Source organism: Stenella coeruleoalba (assembly GCF_951394435.1).
Source record: "Stenella coeruleoalba genome assembly, chromosome: 7".
Lineage (NCBI taxonomy): Eukaryota > Metazoa > Chordata > Mammalia > Artiodactyla > Delphinidae > Stenella > Stenella coeruleoalba.
This window is the reverse complement of record NC_137153.1, coordinates 120,088,653-120,107,126: the sequence shown is the minus strand read 5'-3', so window position 1 is coordinate 120,107,126 and position 18,474 is coordinate 120,088,653. Positions and strand designations below refer to the sequence as shown.

Here is an 18,474-nt window from a genome sequence, read left to right as displayed (position 1 = left end):
GAGAGACCAGGCAGCACGTGGGGTGGGGACGGCACGGGGGACAGATGTGGATGTCGCTGGAGGGACATGTGGCCCCGTCACCCCCCCCACGGCAACTGTCCTTGGCAGCGGGGCCACTAAGCCTGGCGTCCCTTTTCCAAGAGGCTCCCAAAGTCTTCCTGTGTTCCTCCCCCACCCAGCGTCCTCCCCAGAAACTCCCCAGGGGGTGGGCACGGACCGAGGCGCCTCCTTCTCTCCCACCCGCCCTGTCTGGGCGTCAGGTGCCTCTGGCCGAGCTCTTTCTGGGGAAGGTGGGCCCTGGCGTGGGGCCCCCTGGAGGCTGGTCCTTGCTGAGAAGGGCTTGTTGGCGCTCAGACCTGCTCCCAGATCAGGAGCGGCTCAGAAGTGGCTTCACCTTTGGCGCCCCTGCAGCCAGGGGCATTGCTGGTACTCAGATCTCTTCTCGTAGCCCTTCTTCCTGCTTAAAATCCTACTGTGGCTGCCTCTTGCGCTGGAGAAAGCTCACGTGTCGTAGCTTCCCCACGAAGCCCCGTCCAGCCTGCCCCAGCCCGGCCACTGTCTCGCCACTGGACCTTCATCCTGGATCTCCACCCTGGGGGGCTCCTGCCGTGGCAGCCTCAGGGGGATGGGGCAGTGAGCCTGGTCCCTTCCCCAGGGGGCCGCTGGGCGCCGGGACGGAGGGTGGGAGGGCCCGCCCTGCCCTGCCCTGCCCGCCCCTCACGCGGCTCCCGTCCCGCAGGTTTGCAAAGCTGCTACTTCGTCTGCCGGCCCTGCGCTCCATCGGCCTCAAGTGCCTGGAACACCTCTTCTTCTTCAAACTCATCGGGGACACGCCCATCGACACCTTCCTCATGGAGATGCTGGAAGCCCCGCACCAAATGACTTAGGCCCCCGGCCGTTCTGCGCACTCGCCGGTCCGGCCGCCCCGCCCGGCTGCCAGCAGCTCTTCCAGGCCGAGCCTGCCCCGCCCCTCCTCTGCCTGGATGTTTGGACTTGGGGGCGTGGCCTGTCACTGCTAAGCCCGAGATGCGCTGCCACCCTCGTCATTTTCAGTACTACTCGACTGGACCGGGCAGTGGCCATGCTGGGGTGGCGGCCGGAGTGGCAGGAACTGGTGTGAGCCCCGGGGGAGCCCGGGCGGCTCCCGGGGTCTCAGGCCCCCGCCCCCGGAGCTGCAGCGGTCAGAGGGTGGCTTTGTTCCGTCACTGTTTTGTTGTCGCGAGGTCCTCTGTTTGCAGGGATCCCTCTGCCTCCTGTGTGTGCTGGCAACCTGCCAGCCCGGCCTCACCCACAATCGGGAGGAGGGGACAGGTGGGGGGGTTGGCATTTCATTGCAAAAGACTCCACCTGCCCCCTGGGAAGACGGGAGGGGCTCTGGGGCAAGCAGCCTTGTCTCCCCTCAGAATGAAGGGTGAGCAACCCCTGTTTCCAAAGATGACTTTCAGCTTTGTCCCCGAGCCAGTCAGAACAGAAGCTGACCTCTGTGCAGGGTTTTGGGGCCACCTCAAGGCTGCAGGGGCTGGAGTCACCTGCCCACCCCACCCCACCTCATTTCTCTCTTTGCATCGTCCTGGTTTCAGCTTCTTGTCCCACATGGTCCTGTCTAGCCCTGGGTAACCAACCCCCACCCCGCCCCCAAATCTTGCAGTCTGTGCCCAGGGCCAAGGCTGACCCCAGTCCCCAGTCCTGGAGGGCTAGCCTGGTCTCTGGCCCTCCTGGAAGCACTGGAGGGCCATGCCGACCTGGGCTCTGCTGACCTCTCAAGGGCAGAGGTCATCACCAAGGAGGCCCACAGGGACGGGAGGAGAGGAGAGTCACTTTCCCCAGAGGGTCCTCGGGCAGCTGTGCACGTTGAAGGAGGGACTTGTGGGCGCATGGCTCGGGGCACGGGGCAGATGGTCCATTCTGGAACGCTCTGGGTAGGGAGGCCCCTTCGCTGGCTGTTCTGTCCAGAGGACTCTTGGGGTCAGGAACCGTTGAGTGCCAGCACCCTTGGGCCGGGGCTGGATGCCCCTCGGGGACAGCCAGCCTGGCTGTTGTCTTGGCCGGCTGATGGAGCCCTTGTGGGGGCTCCATCAACACCTGCTCTGGTTGAGGGCACCCCACCCAGCCCTGCACCCACCCCTGAACCTTTCACCCACCCCAGGCAGGCAGGCCCTCTGCCCCTGGGGCGGGGGCGGGGGCAGGGTCTCTCAGGTTGAACTGGCCTCTTTTGCACTGTAATGCCCTCCCTTTGGTCTGAGTACTTTCCATTTGCATGCCTCGTACTCCATGAACCCAGCATTTGTCAGTCGGTGGGGGGGGGGGCCTGAACCGGGCCGGGGGTAGGGGTTGGGGAGGAGAGTCCTGTCTTCTCAGCCCATGAAGGGGATGCTCTGCGGTGCCTGTCTTCTTCCCGCCACTCCCCACCAGAGAGGCCCCAGAGCGGGGGTGGGCATGGGGGCTGTGGATGCCCTCCCCCCGAGTCTGTTCCCCCGGGTGCTGCAAGGGTGCCCCTGGGGCTGGAAGGGGAGATGCCGGCCTCCAGGCCTCTAGGGAGGACGGGGTCCATTCTTTGCCCTCCAGGGTCTGGCCCGAGCTAAGCGTGAGGCTCCTGGACAGAAGATGTGGAAGCTTCCACAAACACGTCCTTTCTCTGGCACCCCACCCCGCCCTTAACGTGGTGGCCCAGGCGAGGCGTCCCCTGCCACACAGGCACCCCCAGCCCCGTCCACCATCTGAGGCAGAGATGGGGCGAGCCCACGCCTGCCTAGTTGTCCCTCTTCCCAGACTCTCCCTGCAAGTCTTGGCACCCTTTGGGGGCATGCTTGTGTCAGGCAGAGGGACGCCGGCACCCTCAGGGGCCTCCCTCTGGGACCCCCTCCCCCTGGGAACGTGGACCGCCCCGCGGCCCGCCACCCTGGTGCCTTCTGTAGCCAGATGCACCCTGTCCACGCCCAGCCCCCTCCCGCTGCCCTGGACCCCTCGGGAACGTGATGGCTCCAGTGGGAAAGACCCAGGATGGAGCGCTTTGCTGGGGGGTCAGCCTCGTGGGCTGACTGCCCGTAAAGCACTGAGGTCCCCAGGCCACCCCCTCCCAAAGCCGGAAACTCCCTGGCCCCTCGCCGCTCAGCCTTCGTGGCCCCGCCGGCACGGCAGCGTCTCGGGCTCTTGGGGGCTGCCCGTTCATCTTCTCCTCGGTCCGCTGTCATCGATGTTGTCATGCAGTGCTGTTTGTTTGAAAGATGATGGTGGGGAAACGGCACATTACTCAGTAGAGAGGTAGGATTTTTATTTAACCAGACCTTCAGTAGTATTACCAATCTGGTTCAACTAAGGTGATTTTTTGTAATTATTATTATTATTATTATTATTTTGGTGGGACAATCTTTAATTTTCTAAAGATAGCACTAACATCAGCTCATTAGCCATCCTGTGCCCGTCCCCGCCTGCTGGGCGCTTCCGGCACGTCCCCTCCCTGCTTGGACATCAGATGGGCCTCCCGAGGCCGAGGAGTGAAGACGACCACGCCCCGGGTTTGGAAGGTGTTGGCAAAGCCAGACTCCGGCTCGTCCCCCGTCAGGCGTCTCCTTGGAAGCTGGCCTGCCCGGGGACGTCCGCCCAGATGACTCCCGGGTCAGCCCCTGGCCCTCTCGTCCCCCGGTGGGGGGGGGGGGGGGAAGACGGCGCCACACTCGCCGAGTTCCGGAAGGATTCGGGCTGGCAGGCCGGTGGCCAGTGCCGGAGACCATGCCGAGCTTCCTCCACCGGCTGGAACGTGCAGCCAGTGGGTAATCAGCTGATGTCGTCCCCACCACGGAATTCGGTCCCTGCCCACGCAGGTGTGTGGTGTGCGACGTACCTGCCGTACAGAGACCCTGTGTGCACAGACCTGCTTGCCATCCACACACACGTACCAGTTACCAGCGTTTTCTGTTTATTTTTAATCAAGACTTTCCTCCCCCCCCACCCCCACCCCCCGTTTTCCTACAGATTTGCTTCATGTAAGCAAGTACGTAAGGACCCCTCCTTTGGTGAAATCCGGGTTCGAATGGATATCTCGTGGCAAGGAGATGCATCTATTTTAAGATGCTTTGGAGCAAACAGGTTTAGCCGTTCCCAGTCCTTAGAATGCCTTAGCCGGGATGCGTAGCTCACACTTAGAGAGGATGACAAATACGTACAGAGAAGAGAGATGTCTAAAGCATCGGGAAAGGTAGAAAAAAATCTATTTTTGTACAAATGTAATTTTATCCCTCATGTATACTTGGAGGATGTGGCGGGGAGGGGGGACTTGTTTCTGCTTTCAGAGATTGAGGCGAAAGCTTTCTGAGTCAACGTTGGCACGCAAGGTGGAGCGGAGGAGGGAGCTCTCGGGACGGGGCACGGGCTTCAGACGAAACCGCTGCACACAGATGTTTTCTTTCTGGGGCAGGAAGGTGGGCCTGAAACTTTCAAGGGTTTTCTTCCCCTTTCGAGTAATTTCTAAGCCTTGCTCTGTTCTGTCCCTGTTGCCAGCTGGCCTTCCCGAGACTCTGTGACTGTGAAATTACTTCCCCACGTGATTGTTCTCGAAAACTTCGCGGCCGCAGGTGCCGGGGATGCACGAACAATGGTGTTAGAATTGTGGAAAAGAGAAACTCAAAGCCAAACGTGAGAGGAGAAACAAACAAAACATGAGTGTTTAAAAATACGTCCCCATTCAGTTTGCCTCTGTGCTGATGGGGTTTTCCTGTCGGTCTGGAAGTCAGCCACGCCGGGGGCTTCCGGCCACCCTGGAGGGGGAGGGCCTGCCGGCCTCGCCCTGACCTGGGCCGGGTCCACACCAGGTGCCCCAACTGCACCCCGGACGGCGGTGTCGGCCTGTCCAGGATGGTGAGGCTGCGCCCTGGGCCCCCCCCCGGGCCCTTTCTCCTCCTGGGTCTGCTCCGGTCGCAGAGCTCCCGGGAGCCTGCCTCTGGGTCTGGGCCGCGTCCAGAGGCCTCCCGAGAGGGCTGCCCTCAGCGTCCGAGGGGCCAGGTGTGGGCCGAGCCCAGCCCCGGTGTCCACACTGGCTTGAACGGGCGGGAGGTTCACACAGCCACAGAATGAGTGACGTCATCGAACTGCCCCATGAGGGAGCAGGTAGCGACGCCCCTTCCCCCTCTCGTCCCCATGCTGTCCGGGGGCTGGGCTGGGCCCGGCCGCAGTTTGGTGATGGTCCCCGAACCCTCTCGTGCACCTCCAGCCAGCAGGCACCCTCCAGGGAGCCCCGGGGGTGTCCCGGAGCTGGGAACCCTGAGGGCCAGAGTCCCGCCCGGTGGCGCCGGCCACCCCTTGCCCTACTGAGGGCAAAGGTGGCTTCCGGCAGGAGGGCGTGAATCTCACCACGAGGCCTGTGGCCCAAGAGGCAGGGGCTCCCCTGGTAACCCCCCTAAGATGTGCTCGTGCACATACAGTATACACGGGGACACGCGCGTTCACACCCATACAAACGCTCGTACACGCGTGCACGCACACCACCTCACAAACTCAGCGGCTCCCGTCCCTACCAGGGCTGCAGGCCGTGCCAGTGGGACTCTGGAAGCGCAGGGCGCGGAGGCCTTGCCGCCGGACCCGCTGCCAGGTCTGCTGCTGCCTGGGAGGGCCTCCCCAGAGTGAGGGCGTGGCCTTGCCCACCAGAGCTCAGCCTGGACCTCCTGGAAGGGGCGGGCACAGGGAGACAGCCTCCCACCGCCTCCGGGCCTTGCTGGGACCGGCCCGCTCTGGTTTCCTGTCATAAAAGCTCAAATAATACCAGCCGTGGGGGCCTCATCTTGGTCTGAAAAGTGGGTCAGCCCTGGGGGGCCTGGAGAATTGGAGGGTTGCCACCCACTGAGGGCCCCTTGCCCTGCCTTCCACATGCCCAGGCCCACTGGCTACCCTGGCCCAGCTCTGGGCCCGGCCTCCACGGATGGATCCTGCAGGGGTGTCTTGGGCAGGGTGCGGGGTCACAGGTGTAAGTGGGCCCTGAGGAGGGATGGCTGCAATGGCTGCAGGGTGAGGAGGGACCACGGGGGTCTCAGGGGAAGAGCAGGGAGAGGCGGGTTCCCAGGCCGAGCAGGGCAGTGACTGAGGACCTAGCCAGGCCCAGCATCCCCCAAACGTCCAGGACAGAGGCTCCAGGGAGCACACCTGGGCTGACGTCACCCCGGAGGGACAGCAGCAGAGGGGCCGGTAGGTGGAGGGGGCCGAGAGGTGGGTGAGTCCGGGTGGGCAGGGCTCTGACACCCGGCTTCTTGAGGAGAGCTGTGCCCCTGGTGAGCCTCCAGTCAAGTGGAGACCCAGGCTGCCTACGGGCATCGCTTGGCAACCTGGCTTCTGGCCTCTCTGCTGCCTCCAGTTGCCATGGTGACTCCTGCCCAGGGCGGTCCCCCTGGACCAGAGATGCTGGGCTTGATAAGTTTATCACCAGCAGGATCAGGTGGTGACAGGATGAGTCAGCAGGGCTTGGGGGTTGTAACCTGAGAGGTGAGATTTGGGTGGGGGGTTTTTGGATGGAACCGTGCTGAGCTCCCTTAGATAACAGGTTCTGGGCTGGGTGCCGGAGCCCAGTGACAGGAAAGGGCTGGCCCTGCCGTCAGCAAGCAGGCAGTGTGATTGGAGAAAGGGCATGTGTGGGAAATGGGGGGGACATCCTGGAAAGGTGGGGTGAGCCCCCCAGTGAGGCCTCGATGCCCAGCAGAGGATGCAGAGGACAGAAGAGTAAGTGTCATCACGGGGCCCGAGGGCTGCCGTACCGAGTGACGAGAACCCTGCAGAGATGGTCAGGGGAGTTGAGACCTCAGGCAGGAAGTGACCGGAACGTGGAGGGTTAGGCAGAGCCGCCTTGTCACGATTTCAGTCCTCAGCCCCTGCTACCCACACAGAGTCCCATCTGCCCCCAAACGCGGGGGCTGCCCTGCAGTGGTGGGTCGTCCCCAGCCAGGACGAGGAGAGGCTGCTGCCCTACTACGTGCCAGTGTGGCTGTGGGTCCACGCGGGGCACGGCCAGCCTGCTGGCTGTGGACTTCCCATCCGTCCTGTCCCTAGGGGAGGCGTCCCGACTGCCGGTGACCTCGAGGACTCAGTGTCAGAGTGGACTGGCCATTTCAACCCCCCCGACCCCACCTAGCCGCAGAACCCTTCTACGTGGATGCCCGGAGAACCCACAGGAGGCTGGGAGGGGGCTGCAGCCCCGGGGGCAGCCTCCCTGATGCAGACAGAGCCCCTGGGAGGAGTTCTGAGTCGGGTGACGGGGCCCAGAGGCAGGACCAGCCCAGCCCCCACCCCGGTTACGAGGGACCCCTGTAGAAGGGTGCGCTGGGTGCCTCAGAACAGAGGCTTCGGGGCCAAGCTGCCCCAGGTGCGAGGCGGCACTGCCCCCTGCTGGAAGTGCTGGGGCAAAACCCACCCTGGTCCTTCCGGTCCCTTGTCCCTCCCATCCCTGCAGCCCGCGCTGCAGTGGGTCCCGATGCCCTACACGCAGAATCACCAGGAGCCTCGCGGAATCCTGATGCCCAGGCCGCCTCCCCCAAGCTGATCACATCAGAAGGCTGGGGTGGGAGAAGCGAGGGCGGCACAGGTGCTTAGCAGGGATGCCAGGGGTGGGCTGGGCAGCAGGGCCTACTGTGTGCTCAGCCTGGGCCGGGAGGTGGGGCAGGCCGGGTCCCGCCCTCTCTGGGCCTCAGTTTCCACGTCCCCACCACGAGGACAGACGTCTCCACCTCCCAGAGCCGTTGTGATGAGGGGTACAAGACCTTGGTCATCCAGAAAATGCTCTGAAGTCGCCACTTCCTGTGTCACTTCCGTGCGAAGGGACTGTGGCACAGAGGCGCAGACCTGGCGGGGGCGGGGGCTGGAGCCCTCAGAGCTCTGGCCTGGGGCCACGTCTATGGAGGCCAGGACGCCAGGGCTATGGGCCCAGTTCCAGGCCGGGGGACCAGGAAGGTCAGCACCATCGTGTCCTTGAAGGTGAAACTCCAAGGGCAGGTCAGAGCTGCCCGGGTGGGTGGCCAAGCCCTGGGCATTTGGGGATCCCGGGGAGGGGACTTCGTGCAGTCATTCACGGAGGACACTTACCAGGCCCAAGCCCCACCCTGAGGGGCTTTCCACCCCACTAGGGCCCCTGGGTCTGAATCCAGGAGTGCCCGGACATCCCTATCCCACCCCCCGCTGGACGGCCTGGCCCAGCTGTCCCCGAGCCTGACCCCCAGGCCCTCCCTGCCTGGACACCTGGGGCCCTGCCCTAACCTGGCAGGACTGCCGCGGACACTCCGACCCGAAGCCGTGAGGCACGGTGCACAGCACCCAGCGGGGCTGGAAAAAGCTGCTTCCGCCTGTGGGACTGTGGTTGGTTCCCGTCTCCACAAGGCAGAGGTGAGTCCAGGCCCGCAGCCCAGAGGGGCACATGGGTTGGGGGCCCAGAGCCAACGCGCTTCACAGAGGCTTTCCTGGCCGCCCTGCCCCCTGGGGGCTGGTCCCCACGTAGCTTTGAGAAGCCTGCTCTGGCCGGGGAGGGACAGGTCTCCGGGTAGCCAGCAAAGTCGGGCCTCCATCCTCCTGCCCTTCTCGCACCAGCAGCTGCCAGTGCCCAGCCGGGGCCATCCGGGGAGGCATGGGATTCAGGAAGCCAGGCCCGGAGTCCAACCCCGCTGGGGATGGTGGACCAAACATTTCCCTGCTGGGCCTCAGTCTCCCTTCTATGGATGGGGGAGACCTGTAGTGAGCACGTGCTGTGACGGACGGCTCAGAGCAGAGTAATGATCCTACCAAAGATGAGGAGCCCCACTGCTCAGGTAAGAAACTGAGGCCCGGGGAGGAGGTGACCGTCCGGGTTCAGCCTGAGCAGTGGAACCCCGGCCCCTAGGCGGCGCTCCTGCCAGGAGAGGAGCCATTGTGAGCCCGCCCTGCCGCCTGCTCGGAGCCCAGGCTGCCCAGTGGGGCAGGCGGGGCCCCGGGTGGTGGGGCGGAGCAGCCCGGCAGAGATGCCTGGGGACCTCCCTTTCCGTCTGCCGCCGAGACCTCGGGGAGGTGGGGTAGGGGCTGGGCGGTGGGCCCCAAACTCTGTAGATGCCCAAGGCCGTTTGAGAGCTCAGAAAGGGGAGAGGCTGCCACCGCAGGGGCGTCAGGGCAGGCTCCCCCCAGCACTTCACCTCCTCTGCAGAGGGCTGGGGGAGGGCTGCTCTGGGAAGGGGTTTGGCAGGCTACCCCCAAACTGGCACACAAACGTTTACAGCAGCTTCCTTCATAATTGCCGAAAACTGGAAGTGACCAAGATGTCCTTCAGTAGGTGAATGGACAAGCAGATTGAGGTCCATCCAGACAGAGGGAACGCTCTTAATAAAAAAGAAATGAGCTGTCCAGCCACGAAAAGACAGGGAGGAATCATAAATCCATATCGCTAAGTGAAAAAGCCTAAGAAAGAGAAAAGGCTACATGCTACACGATTCCATTTATGCAACATTCTGTAAAAGGCGGCACTGTAGAGACGGTAAACAGATCAGTGGTTGCCAGGGGCTCCAGGGGGAGCGAGCAGGTGAGATGCAGGATTTTCAGGGCAGGGAAACTATTCTGTACGAGGCTACTGGTGGGTACTGCAAACCCGTCCAAACCCACAGGGTTTTACTGAACAAACAGGGAGCCTTATTGCATGCAAATAGAGAATTACTTAGGAGGTTGGGAGAATCCCAGGTTGGCGTGCAGACGGTGGCAGAACAACCTTCCTGAATCAACCTCACTGAAAGGGTGGAGGGAACAGCCGCCGAGCTAGCAGCTTTGGAGACGAGTGGGGTTTGTAGAGTTAGAGATGAAACGCACTGTGTGAGGCCGCGCTTAAGTTGAGAAAGCTGTTTCCGGGGCTGCGGGCTGACGGCTCTGATATCTGATGCTGCTGTGTGTCTACACTGGAACTGAACCGTGCCGTGGGGTGGGTGTCGGGGGGGCCTGGCACGTAGCTGCTGGAGTGGGAGGGACAGACCAGCAGGGGAGGCGCTCGAATGACCGGCATGGCAGTGGCTCAGAGCTGGAGATGCAGTGCACACTCAGGTCTGGCTTCCTACAGACGGCTGCATGGAGAATACCTATAATTATGTGTAAACGCAGCCCAGCGTAGGATACACACAGTTTCCTTGCTCCACCAGCTGAGAGAGACTGGAAGTGACACACAGCTCCCAGCAGCCCCGAGCACCCCCGTGCCCAGATCTTGGTTTCTAACACCATGCTCCAATGCAAGGACCACGGCTTCTGCGGGAGATGCTCCAATGCAAGGACCACGGCTTCTGCGGGAGATCGCTGATTCTAGGGCTGGGGCAGGAAATGGCCAGGATGAGCCTGGAGCATCTTGTCGTGCTAGAAAGTAAAAGTAAAAAAGAACCCCGCAGGAACCACAGAAGCACGACAGTGGGGTCGTCAGGGGGACACAGGATGTGGCTAGCACAGTTCCCAATGGCTGAAGCTGTAACAACCGGAGCTGGGACAGAATAAATAAAGTTGGATTGGATGATAACTCGAAGGATAGCATGAATATCCGTGAGCCTGTAACTCGTATAAATACGTGATTGAATAAATAGACAAACGGTGGACAAGAGACAAATCTCCCTGCAGAAGAATTCCAAAGGAGTTACGTGGACGCTTGCCCTCTAGGGGGTGGAGCCTGACCCACCATCCTTGAGCGTGGGCTGTGCCCAGTGACCTCCTTATAAAGAGGGCTCTACAGGGAGGGAGAGAAAGAGGAGCTTCATGGAGGTGGAGATGGGGCGGAACCTGGCAAACATGACCTCAGCCAGGGATCAAGGTCAACGCCAGCAGTGATGAGCCCTGGTGCTGGCCCGCACCCCTGGTGTGATGGCATGAGGTGGGCACCTGCCCTCTGGGGTCTTCCTCCCCAACCCACCACCAAGTCCAGCCACAAGAAAAACGCCAGACCAGCCCCAGCTGAAAACATTCTACAAAATCCTGAGCAATCTTCTGAGAACTGTCGAGGTCTCGAAAATACGGAAAGTCTGAGAAACCATGCCAGCCCAGGGGAGCCCTAGGAGACGTGACAACTAAAGGTTGGGTGGGGTCCTGGGACAGAGGAGGACATGAGGAAAAAACAAAGAAAATTAAACTACGGACACAAACACAGGCAAACCAACTGAAGGTCTGCGGCGACCCTGAGTCAAGCAAGTCTGTTGGTGCCTTTTTTCCAACAACATGTGCTCATTTTGTGTCTCTGTGTCACATCTGGGGAATTGTCACTGTATTTCAAACTTTTTCATTAATGTTATATCCACTATGGTGATCTGTGACCTTCGAGGTCACGACCGTAATTGCTTGGGGGGCCATGAACGGCACCCATATAAGACGGTGAACTGAATTGATCAATGTGTGTGTTCCGGCTGGCCCACCGACCGGCTGTTCCCCGTCTCTCTCTCTCCCTCCTAGGGCCTTCCTTTGCCCTGAGACACAACAGTATTGAAATCAGGCCAATTAATAACCCTACCATGACCTCCAAGGGTTCAAGTGAAAGGAAGAGTTGCACGGCTCTCACTTTAAATCAAAAGCTAGAGATGACGAAGCTTGGTGAGAAGGGCATGTCAAGAGCTGAGACAGGCCTAAAGCTGGGCCTCTTGTACCAAACAGTTTGCCAAGGTGTGAAGGCAAAGGAAAGTCCTTGAAGGAAATTAAAGGTGCTGCTCCGGTGAAGACACGAATGATAGGAAAGCAAAACAGCCTTATTGCTGGTATGGAGAAAGTTCGAGTGGCCTGGATAGAAGATCAGAGCAGCCCAACGTTCCCTTAAGCCAAAGCCTCATCCAGAGCAAGGTCCTAACGCTCTTCAATTCTGTGAAGGCTGAGAGAGGCGAGGAAGCTGCAGAAGGAAAGTCTGAAGCGGACAGACGTCGGCTGAAGAGGTTTAAGGAGAGAAGCCGTCTCGTAACGTCGAAGTGCCAGGGGAAGCAGCAAGTGCTGATGGAGAAGCTGCAGCAAGTTATCCAGAAGATCCAGCTGAGATCATTCATGAAGGCGCTACACCACGCAACAGATATTCAGTGTAGACAGAACAGCCTCTCCAGGCAAAAGACACCATCCAGGACTTTCATAGCCAGAGAGGAGAAGTCAAAGCCTGGCTTCAAAGGACAGGCTGACTCTCTCGTTAGGGGCTAATGCAGCTGGCGACTTTCAGTTGAAGTCAGTGCTCATTTACCATTCCCAGAATCCCAGGGCCCATGAGAATAATGCTCAATCTACTCTGCCTGTGCTCTATACATGGAACAACAAAGCCTGGATGACAGCACATCCGTTAACTACATGGTTCGCTGAATATTTCAAGCCCATTGTTGAGATCTACTGCTCAGAACAAAAGATTTCCTTTCAAAATAGTACTGCTCATGGTTAATGAACCTGGTCACCCCAGAGCTCTGATGGAGATGAGGTACAATGAGATCAGTGATGCTTCCTTGCCTGCTAACACAGCATCCGTTCTGCAGCCCCTGGATCAAGGAGGAATTTCAAGTCTTATTATTTAAGAAATACGTTTTGTAAGGCCACAGCTGCCATACTGATTCCTCTGATGGATCTGGGCAAAGTTAACTGAAAATATTCTGGAAAGGGTTCACCCTTCTAGATATGGTTAAGAACATTCGTGATTCATGGGAAGAGGTCATAATATCAACATTAACAAGAGTTTGGAAGAAGTCGATTCCAGCCTTCACGGATGACTTTGAGGGGTTCAAGACCTTAGTGGAGGAAGGAACTGCAGATGTGGTGGAAATCGTAGGAGAACTGGAATGAGAAGTGGAGCCTGAAGATGTGACTGGATTGCTGGAACCTCATGATAAAACTGTAACAGAGGAGGAGTTGCTTCTTCCGGATGAGCAAAGGAAGTGCTGTCTTTTGTGAGTGTGTGTGTTGTAATAAGATTTTATTTACGAAAGGAGACAGTGGGCTTTAGTTTGCTGACCTTTGCCCTAAACTCATGCTTTGCGTATTAACATCTACCAACTTCAATCTCATATTTTTTGCTTTTTTTAAATTTTAATTTTATTTGAGTAAAGTTGATTTACAATGTTGTGTTAGTTTCAGGTGTACAGCAAATGATTCCGTTGTATATATATATATTCACTCTTTTTAAGATTCTTTTCTCTTGCAGATTGTCACAGAGTATTGAGTAGAATTCCCTGTGCTGTACAGTAGGTCCTTGTTGGTTATCTGTCTTATATATAGCGGTGTGTGCATGTTCATCCCAAGCTCCTGGTTTATACACGACCCCCACCCCCATGTTTCCCCTTTGGTAACCATAAATTAGTTTTCGATATCGATAAGTCTGTTTCTGCTTTGTAATTAAGTAAATTTCTAGCATTTTTTAAAAATTATGTTCCATATATGAGTGGTATAATCGTCTGACTTACTTCACTTAGTATGATCATCTCTATGTCCGTCCGTGTTGCTGCAAATGGCATTATCTCATTCCTTTTTATGGCTGAGTAATATTTCACTGCATATATGTACCACATCTTCTTTATCTATGCCTCTGTCGATGGACATTTAGGTTGCTTTCACATCCTGGCTATTGTAAATAGTGCTGCAACGAACGTTGGGGTGCACGTGTCTTTTTGAATTATGTTTTGCTCCGGGTATATGCCCAGTAGTGGGATTGCTGGGTCATATGATAATTCTATTTATAATTTTTTGGGGAACCTCCATACTGTTCTCCATAGTGGCTGTATCAATTTACATTCCCACCAACAGTGCAGGAGGGTTCCCTTCTCTCCACACCCTCTCCAGCATTTATTGTTTGTAGATTTTTTGATGATGGCCATTCTGACCAGTGTGAGGTGACACCTCACTGTGGTTTTGATTTGCATTTCTCTGATAATCAGTGATGTTGAGCATCTTTTCATGGGCTTTTTGGCCATCAAAAGTGTTTTCTTGAGATGGAACCTACTCCTGGTGAAGATTCGGTGAAGATTGTGGAAATGACAACAAAGGATTGAGGATGTTACACACACTTAGTTGATGAAGCAGCAGCAGGGTTTCAAAACATTGACTCCAATTTTGGAAGAAGGTCTACTGTGGGCGAAATGCTAGCAGACAACATCGCACACTACAGGGAAATCGTTAACAAAAGGAAGGGTCAGTTAATTCAGCGGACTTCATGGTGGTCTTATTTTAAGACATTGTCGCAGTCACCCCAACCTTCAGCTACCACCACCCTGATCAGTCAGCAGCCGTTAGCATCCAGACCAGACCCTCCGTCAGCAGAAAGATTACGGCTTACCAGTGGCTCAGATGGTGGTTAGCATATTTTAGCAATAAAATATTTTAAATGAACGTTTGTACATTGTTTTTTTAGACCGAATGCTATTGTACACTTAATAGACTACAGTACAGTGTAAACATAACTTTATAGGCCCTGGGAAACCAAAACATTCCTGTGACTTGCTTTCTTGCGATATTCACTTATTGCAGTGGTCTGGAACCGAACCCGCAATATCTCTGAGCTGTTGCCTTAGGTAACGTACTGATATTGGTTCATTAGTTACGACAAATGTGCGATATGAATGTTAAGATGTTAGTTAGCATGAGGGCAAGCTAGGCGAGGGGTCTATGGAAACTCCCTGTACTATCTTTGCAACAATTCAGTAAATCTAATATGATTCTAAAATTAAAAAAGTTTATTTAGAAAATCAAAGCAGCATATATACACAAAAAATGTGGCCTGAATACTGACTTACGGAAACCAGTGTGTTTACTGAAGACCTCTTGCGAGACAGCCCAGCTGTTGCGAATAAGGACGTTGCTTTTTCAGAGATATTCCATATCCAGCCTGTGTGTAATATCCCATATTCAGGAGGGGGTGGGGAGAGAGAGATGGAGGGAGAGAGCATGGTGGGGGGCTGCTGGGGTCTGGTGACGGGAGGGGGCTGAAGAGCTGACCTGCTAGACTGACTGGCTCTCCCTCACCTCCCTCCCTCCCCACTCCCTCCTACCCCTCTAAGGTCACTAACTAGGGTCTCTGTTGTATGTGCCTGAGCCCCTTCCCCAGCAATGAAAGCTCTCTGGGAATGGGCATGACCCCAGTTACAGAACCACATGGACAAGTTTTCATGCAGTAGCTCAGCTTTTGTGTTTCAATCTGAAAGGCCCCAAACTCAGCTGATAGGGGAGAGCCCGGGTGCCTCGGGCGAGGGAGGGTTGGCTGCTGGGCGGAAACCAGTCCCATCTCACAGCCGGTGCCCACCCGGCAGGCCCATGGTCTGGCTTCCAGGCCCAGTGAACGCACCAGGGATGGCAGGGGTGCAGGAGGCTCAGCTGGACACCCAGGCCACACCATATGTTACCCCTCAGGGCCCAAACTCCAGCTCTCCAGTAGATCACCCCCAACTCATGTTCTAGGTCAGCAGGACCCGGGCTGGAGAGGTCCCATGTGTAGGGGGTGGGAATACTTTCCCAACAGGGAGGCAAGGTTTTCTGATTTGTCTGGGGTTGGATGAGGTAGGCGTGGGAGGGGAGATTAGAGCATCCTTACGGAACAGGAAGTGAGCTCTTCAGAGCCTCCATGACAGTGTCTCAGGGCCCTGCGGGTGGTGGCAGCTCCGGAACCCAGTCCTGGGTCTCAGCCGCCCTGCCCCTGGGTTCTGCAGTCACGCACATCAGCTTCCCCGCTCTGGAGCAGAATGTCACAGGTGGGTGGGTGTAGAAGGTGGGGCTCCCCTGGGCCTCAGGAGGCTGCCCAGGGGGTAGAGGACCAAGATATCGGGGTTGCTGGAGGGCCCTGAGGTCTCTCTCAGAGGGCCCTGGTAGTTGGAGGAAAGGGTCCAGGAATTTGCCAGTGAGTACAAATCCAGTGAACTTTGGGTGCAACAGATAAGTGAGATTTTACTTTAAAAAAACAAGAAATATACCAAAAAACCTCCCCCAAACCCACAAAACGAACAAATGAGTTAGGAGCAAATAGAATGTGGATTGAGGGGCTGTTCTGAGCTGTTCATCTCCAGGGCCAGCTGTCTGCCCTTTCCAGTCAAAAGCAGGGGCTGCCTGGGGCACTGTGTTGAGAAGGATTCAGATGCCTGATGGGTTGGTTCTGCCACAGCCTTAGGAGAGTGGAGGCTGTACACTTACCAGCCTGATAGAACTGCCTCTGTGTAGCTGTGTCCATGGGTGAGCTGGAATGTGAGAGGGCAGCTGGCTTAAAGGTCCGGAGCTAGCTGACTTCACTTACTCATCCCTCTGACTTTGGTGGTTTCTTTCTGTTGGTCCCGCCAGGACCTCTTAGGGCTATAGAAATCCCACCAGTTCCCGGACACCCTCTCCTACCCCTCCAGCCGCCCCACTCACAGAGGCTGTGGCCCTTCTGTTCCAAGAGTTACAACAGCTTGTAAAGCTGGGTTGCAGTTCTCTGGGTCGACAGTGGGTGGCGCTCTCTAACTATTCCAAGCGGAAAGTTCCTCTATTCTGCAACTTTAGGGTTTACCAAACCGAGATAACTTACTGATTGAGCAAGTTCAATAAAGCCTATCTTTGTGCACAGAACTCTGTGGATTATAACTTCGAATTAAGTCAGATTCAAGGAAAGAGCCATTTCGTGATCTATTACCTGCCAACAGCTTACCTTGACTTGTGGGGCAGCAGGTGAGGGTGACTCCAATAAAAATAACCTCCTTGGAGTACAGGATGGTTGTGAAACTCATCACGAAGGGAGGTATTCGCCCCCCCCCCCCACTAGAGAAACGCATGCCTATCTGGGTATCTTTAATGTACCTAGAATGAGGCGAAAACATCACCAGGTGCCTCCACCCGGCATGATGGCAGAGATGGGGCTGGGCTGTCAGCTCCCCATTCCACCACCAGAGGACAGCATTGCCCCACTGAGTGAACCCCACCACCAAGCCTGGTGGCCGGTGCTGATTGGCTGAGCCCTGACGTCTCCCTGGCAACCGCCTCCAGCCCTCCCTTTCCCAGTGCCCATCCAGCAGCGTGCTGCTTTGTGATGGACAGGTGCTGTCCCTCCGCACTCTGTCCCCTGAGCCTGGGGCCGCGGAGCTGCCCAAATGGACGGTGCCAGATGGTGCCAGTAGCCAGGGGCCCCATACCAGCATCTCTGATTTCATCTTGGTTGAGGGGCCCCTCCTTTTCCCCCAATGCTTTTCTTTCCCACGTCCTGTTCTGGAAACACAGAGCAGGGAAAAAAAAAAAAAAGAGAGAGAGAGAGCAAACTTTCACAACCAGGTGCAAAGGCAGCGATCATCTCACACCCCATGGTGGAGAGTGGGCCGGGGAGGGTGCAGTGGCTGCCTGCCGAGAGGAGGGGCATGCGGAATGCAGGAGATCACCGGTGGAAGAGTGGAGGGGCCTGGGACATCCGCCCCCAGCTGGTCTCAGCGGAGGTCCCGTGGGAGCTCCCTCTGTGGCCAGACCTTGTGGAGCGAGAAGCGATTATGAATTTTGACCACCTTGGACCCCAGTGCCACACCCCCAGCTTTTCCCCGGAGCCTGTAGAAAGCCTCAGGCGGGCACCTTGCCAGTTCAGAGTGAGAATCAAGTGGTGGGGCAGGTGGGGAGCCCCAGGAGGTGTCTGGGGAGACGACCTAGACGGCGTGGTCGGGCCGGGCCTCAGTGAGGAGCCAGCCCGCAGAGACCCAGGGAAGGACATCGCAGCCTCCCGCTTCCTTCTCCAGCTCGGCCTGGCAGACTCTCAGCCTGAGCAGAAGGCGGGCGCCCAGCCTTCCCACTGCCTGCACAGCCCGCTGTGAGCCTGCAGGTGCAGCCAAGGGCGTGCTTGCAGACCTCTGCACGCTCACCGGAGCTCCCCGTCTACCCCTCGGGGTGCACCGCCCAGCTTCTCCCCAGCGTGCCCCGAGACCCCAGCACAGGGCCAGGCGCACACTGCCTGCGGCGCGGGTTGGCTGTAGACTCCAGAGGAGGGAGCTGTGGTTTAAACTTCACACAGCGTCTGTGTTTTAACAAGACGGTCATGGGTCACGCTGGGGTGAGTCCGAGGCTCCAGGGCAAAGGCAATGGCGTGTGGCCCTGACCACCCAGTCATTTGTTCATTCATTCAGCAAACACTGCCTGGAAACCTGCACGGGCCGGGCCCTGGGCTGGCTCAGGGGAGAGCAGAGTCTGTCCCATAGAATGTGACGTGTGTGGCCGAAAATTTTCTAGTAGCCACATTAAGAGCCACGTGAATTTTAACAATATATTTAATTTAACCCAATGTGTCAACTATTATTATTTCAACATGTGGGCGATCTAAAAATTATTAGTGAGCTATTTTACACTCGTTTTTGGGTACCACGTCTGAGGTTTGGTACACATTTTACACTTACAGCACATCATCCCCACTTGTACAAGCCCCACTTCAAGCTCTCAAAAGCGACATGTGGCCAGTGGCTGGCATATTGGAGAGTGAAAGTCTAGAACATTCTCTTGGGGCTGCATGTAAGGAGGGGAGCCAATGTGGGCTGATCTGGGCCAGGAGGAGGCCACGCCCAATGTGCTGTGGGAATTCAG

At 57.2% G+C, this 18,474-nt stretch overlaps 1 protein-coding gene across 2 annotated transcripts in view; it reads left to right on the top strand.

Moving 5' to 3' along the window:
- The window catches only part of RXRA (retinoid X receptor alpha), a 95,928-nt gene extending 93,639 nt beyond the window's left edge, over positions 1 to 2,289 (top strand). For both annotated transcript variants that reach the window (XM_079926317.1, XM_079926318.1), the window contains one exon: positions 740 to 2,289. In XM_079926317.1, the coding sequence (XP_079782443.1) occupies positions 740 to 887 (148 nt within the window). In that variant the 3' untranslated portion in view covers positions 888 to 2,289. The remainder of the gene's footprint in view (positions 1 to 739) is intronic.
- The last annotated feature ends 16,185 nt before the right edge of the window (positions 2,290 to 18,474 follow it).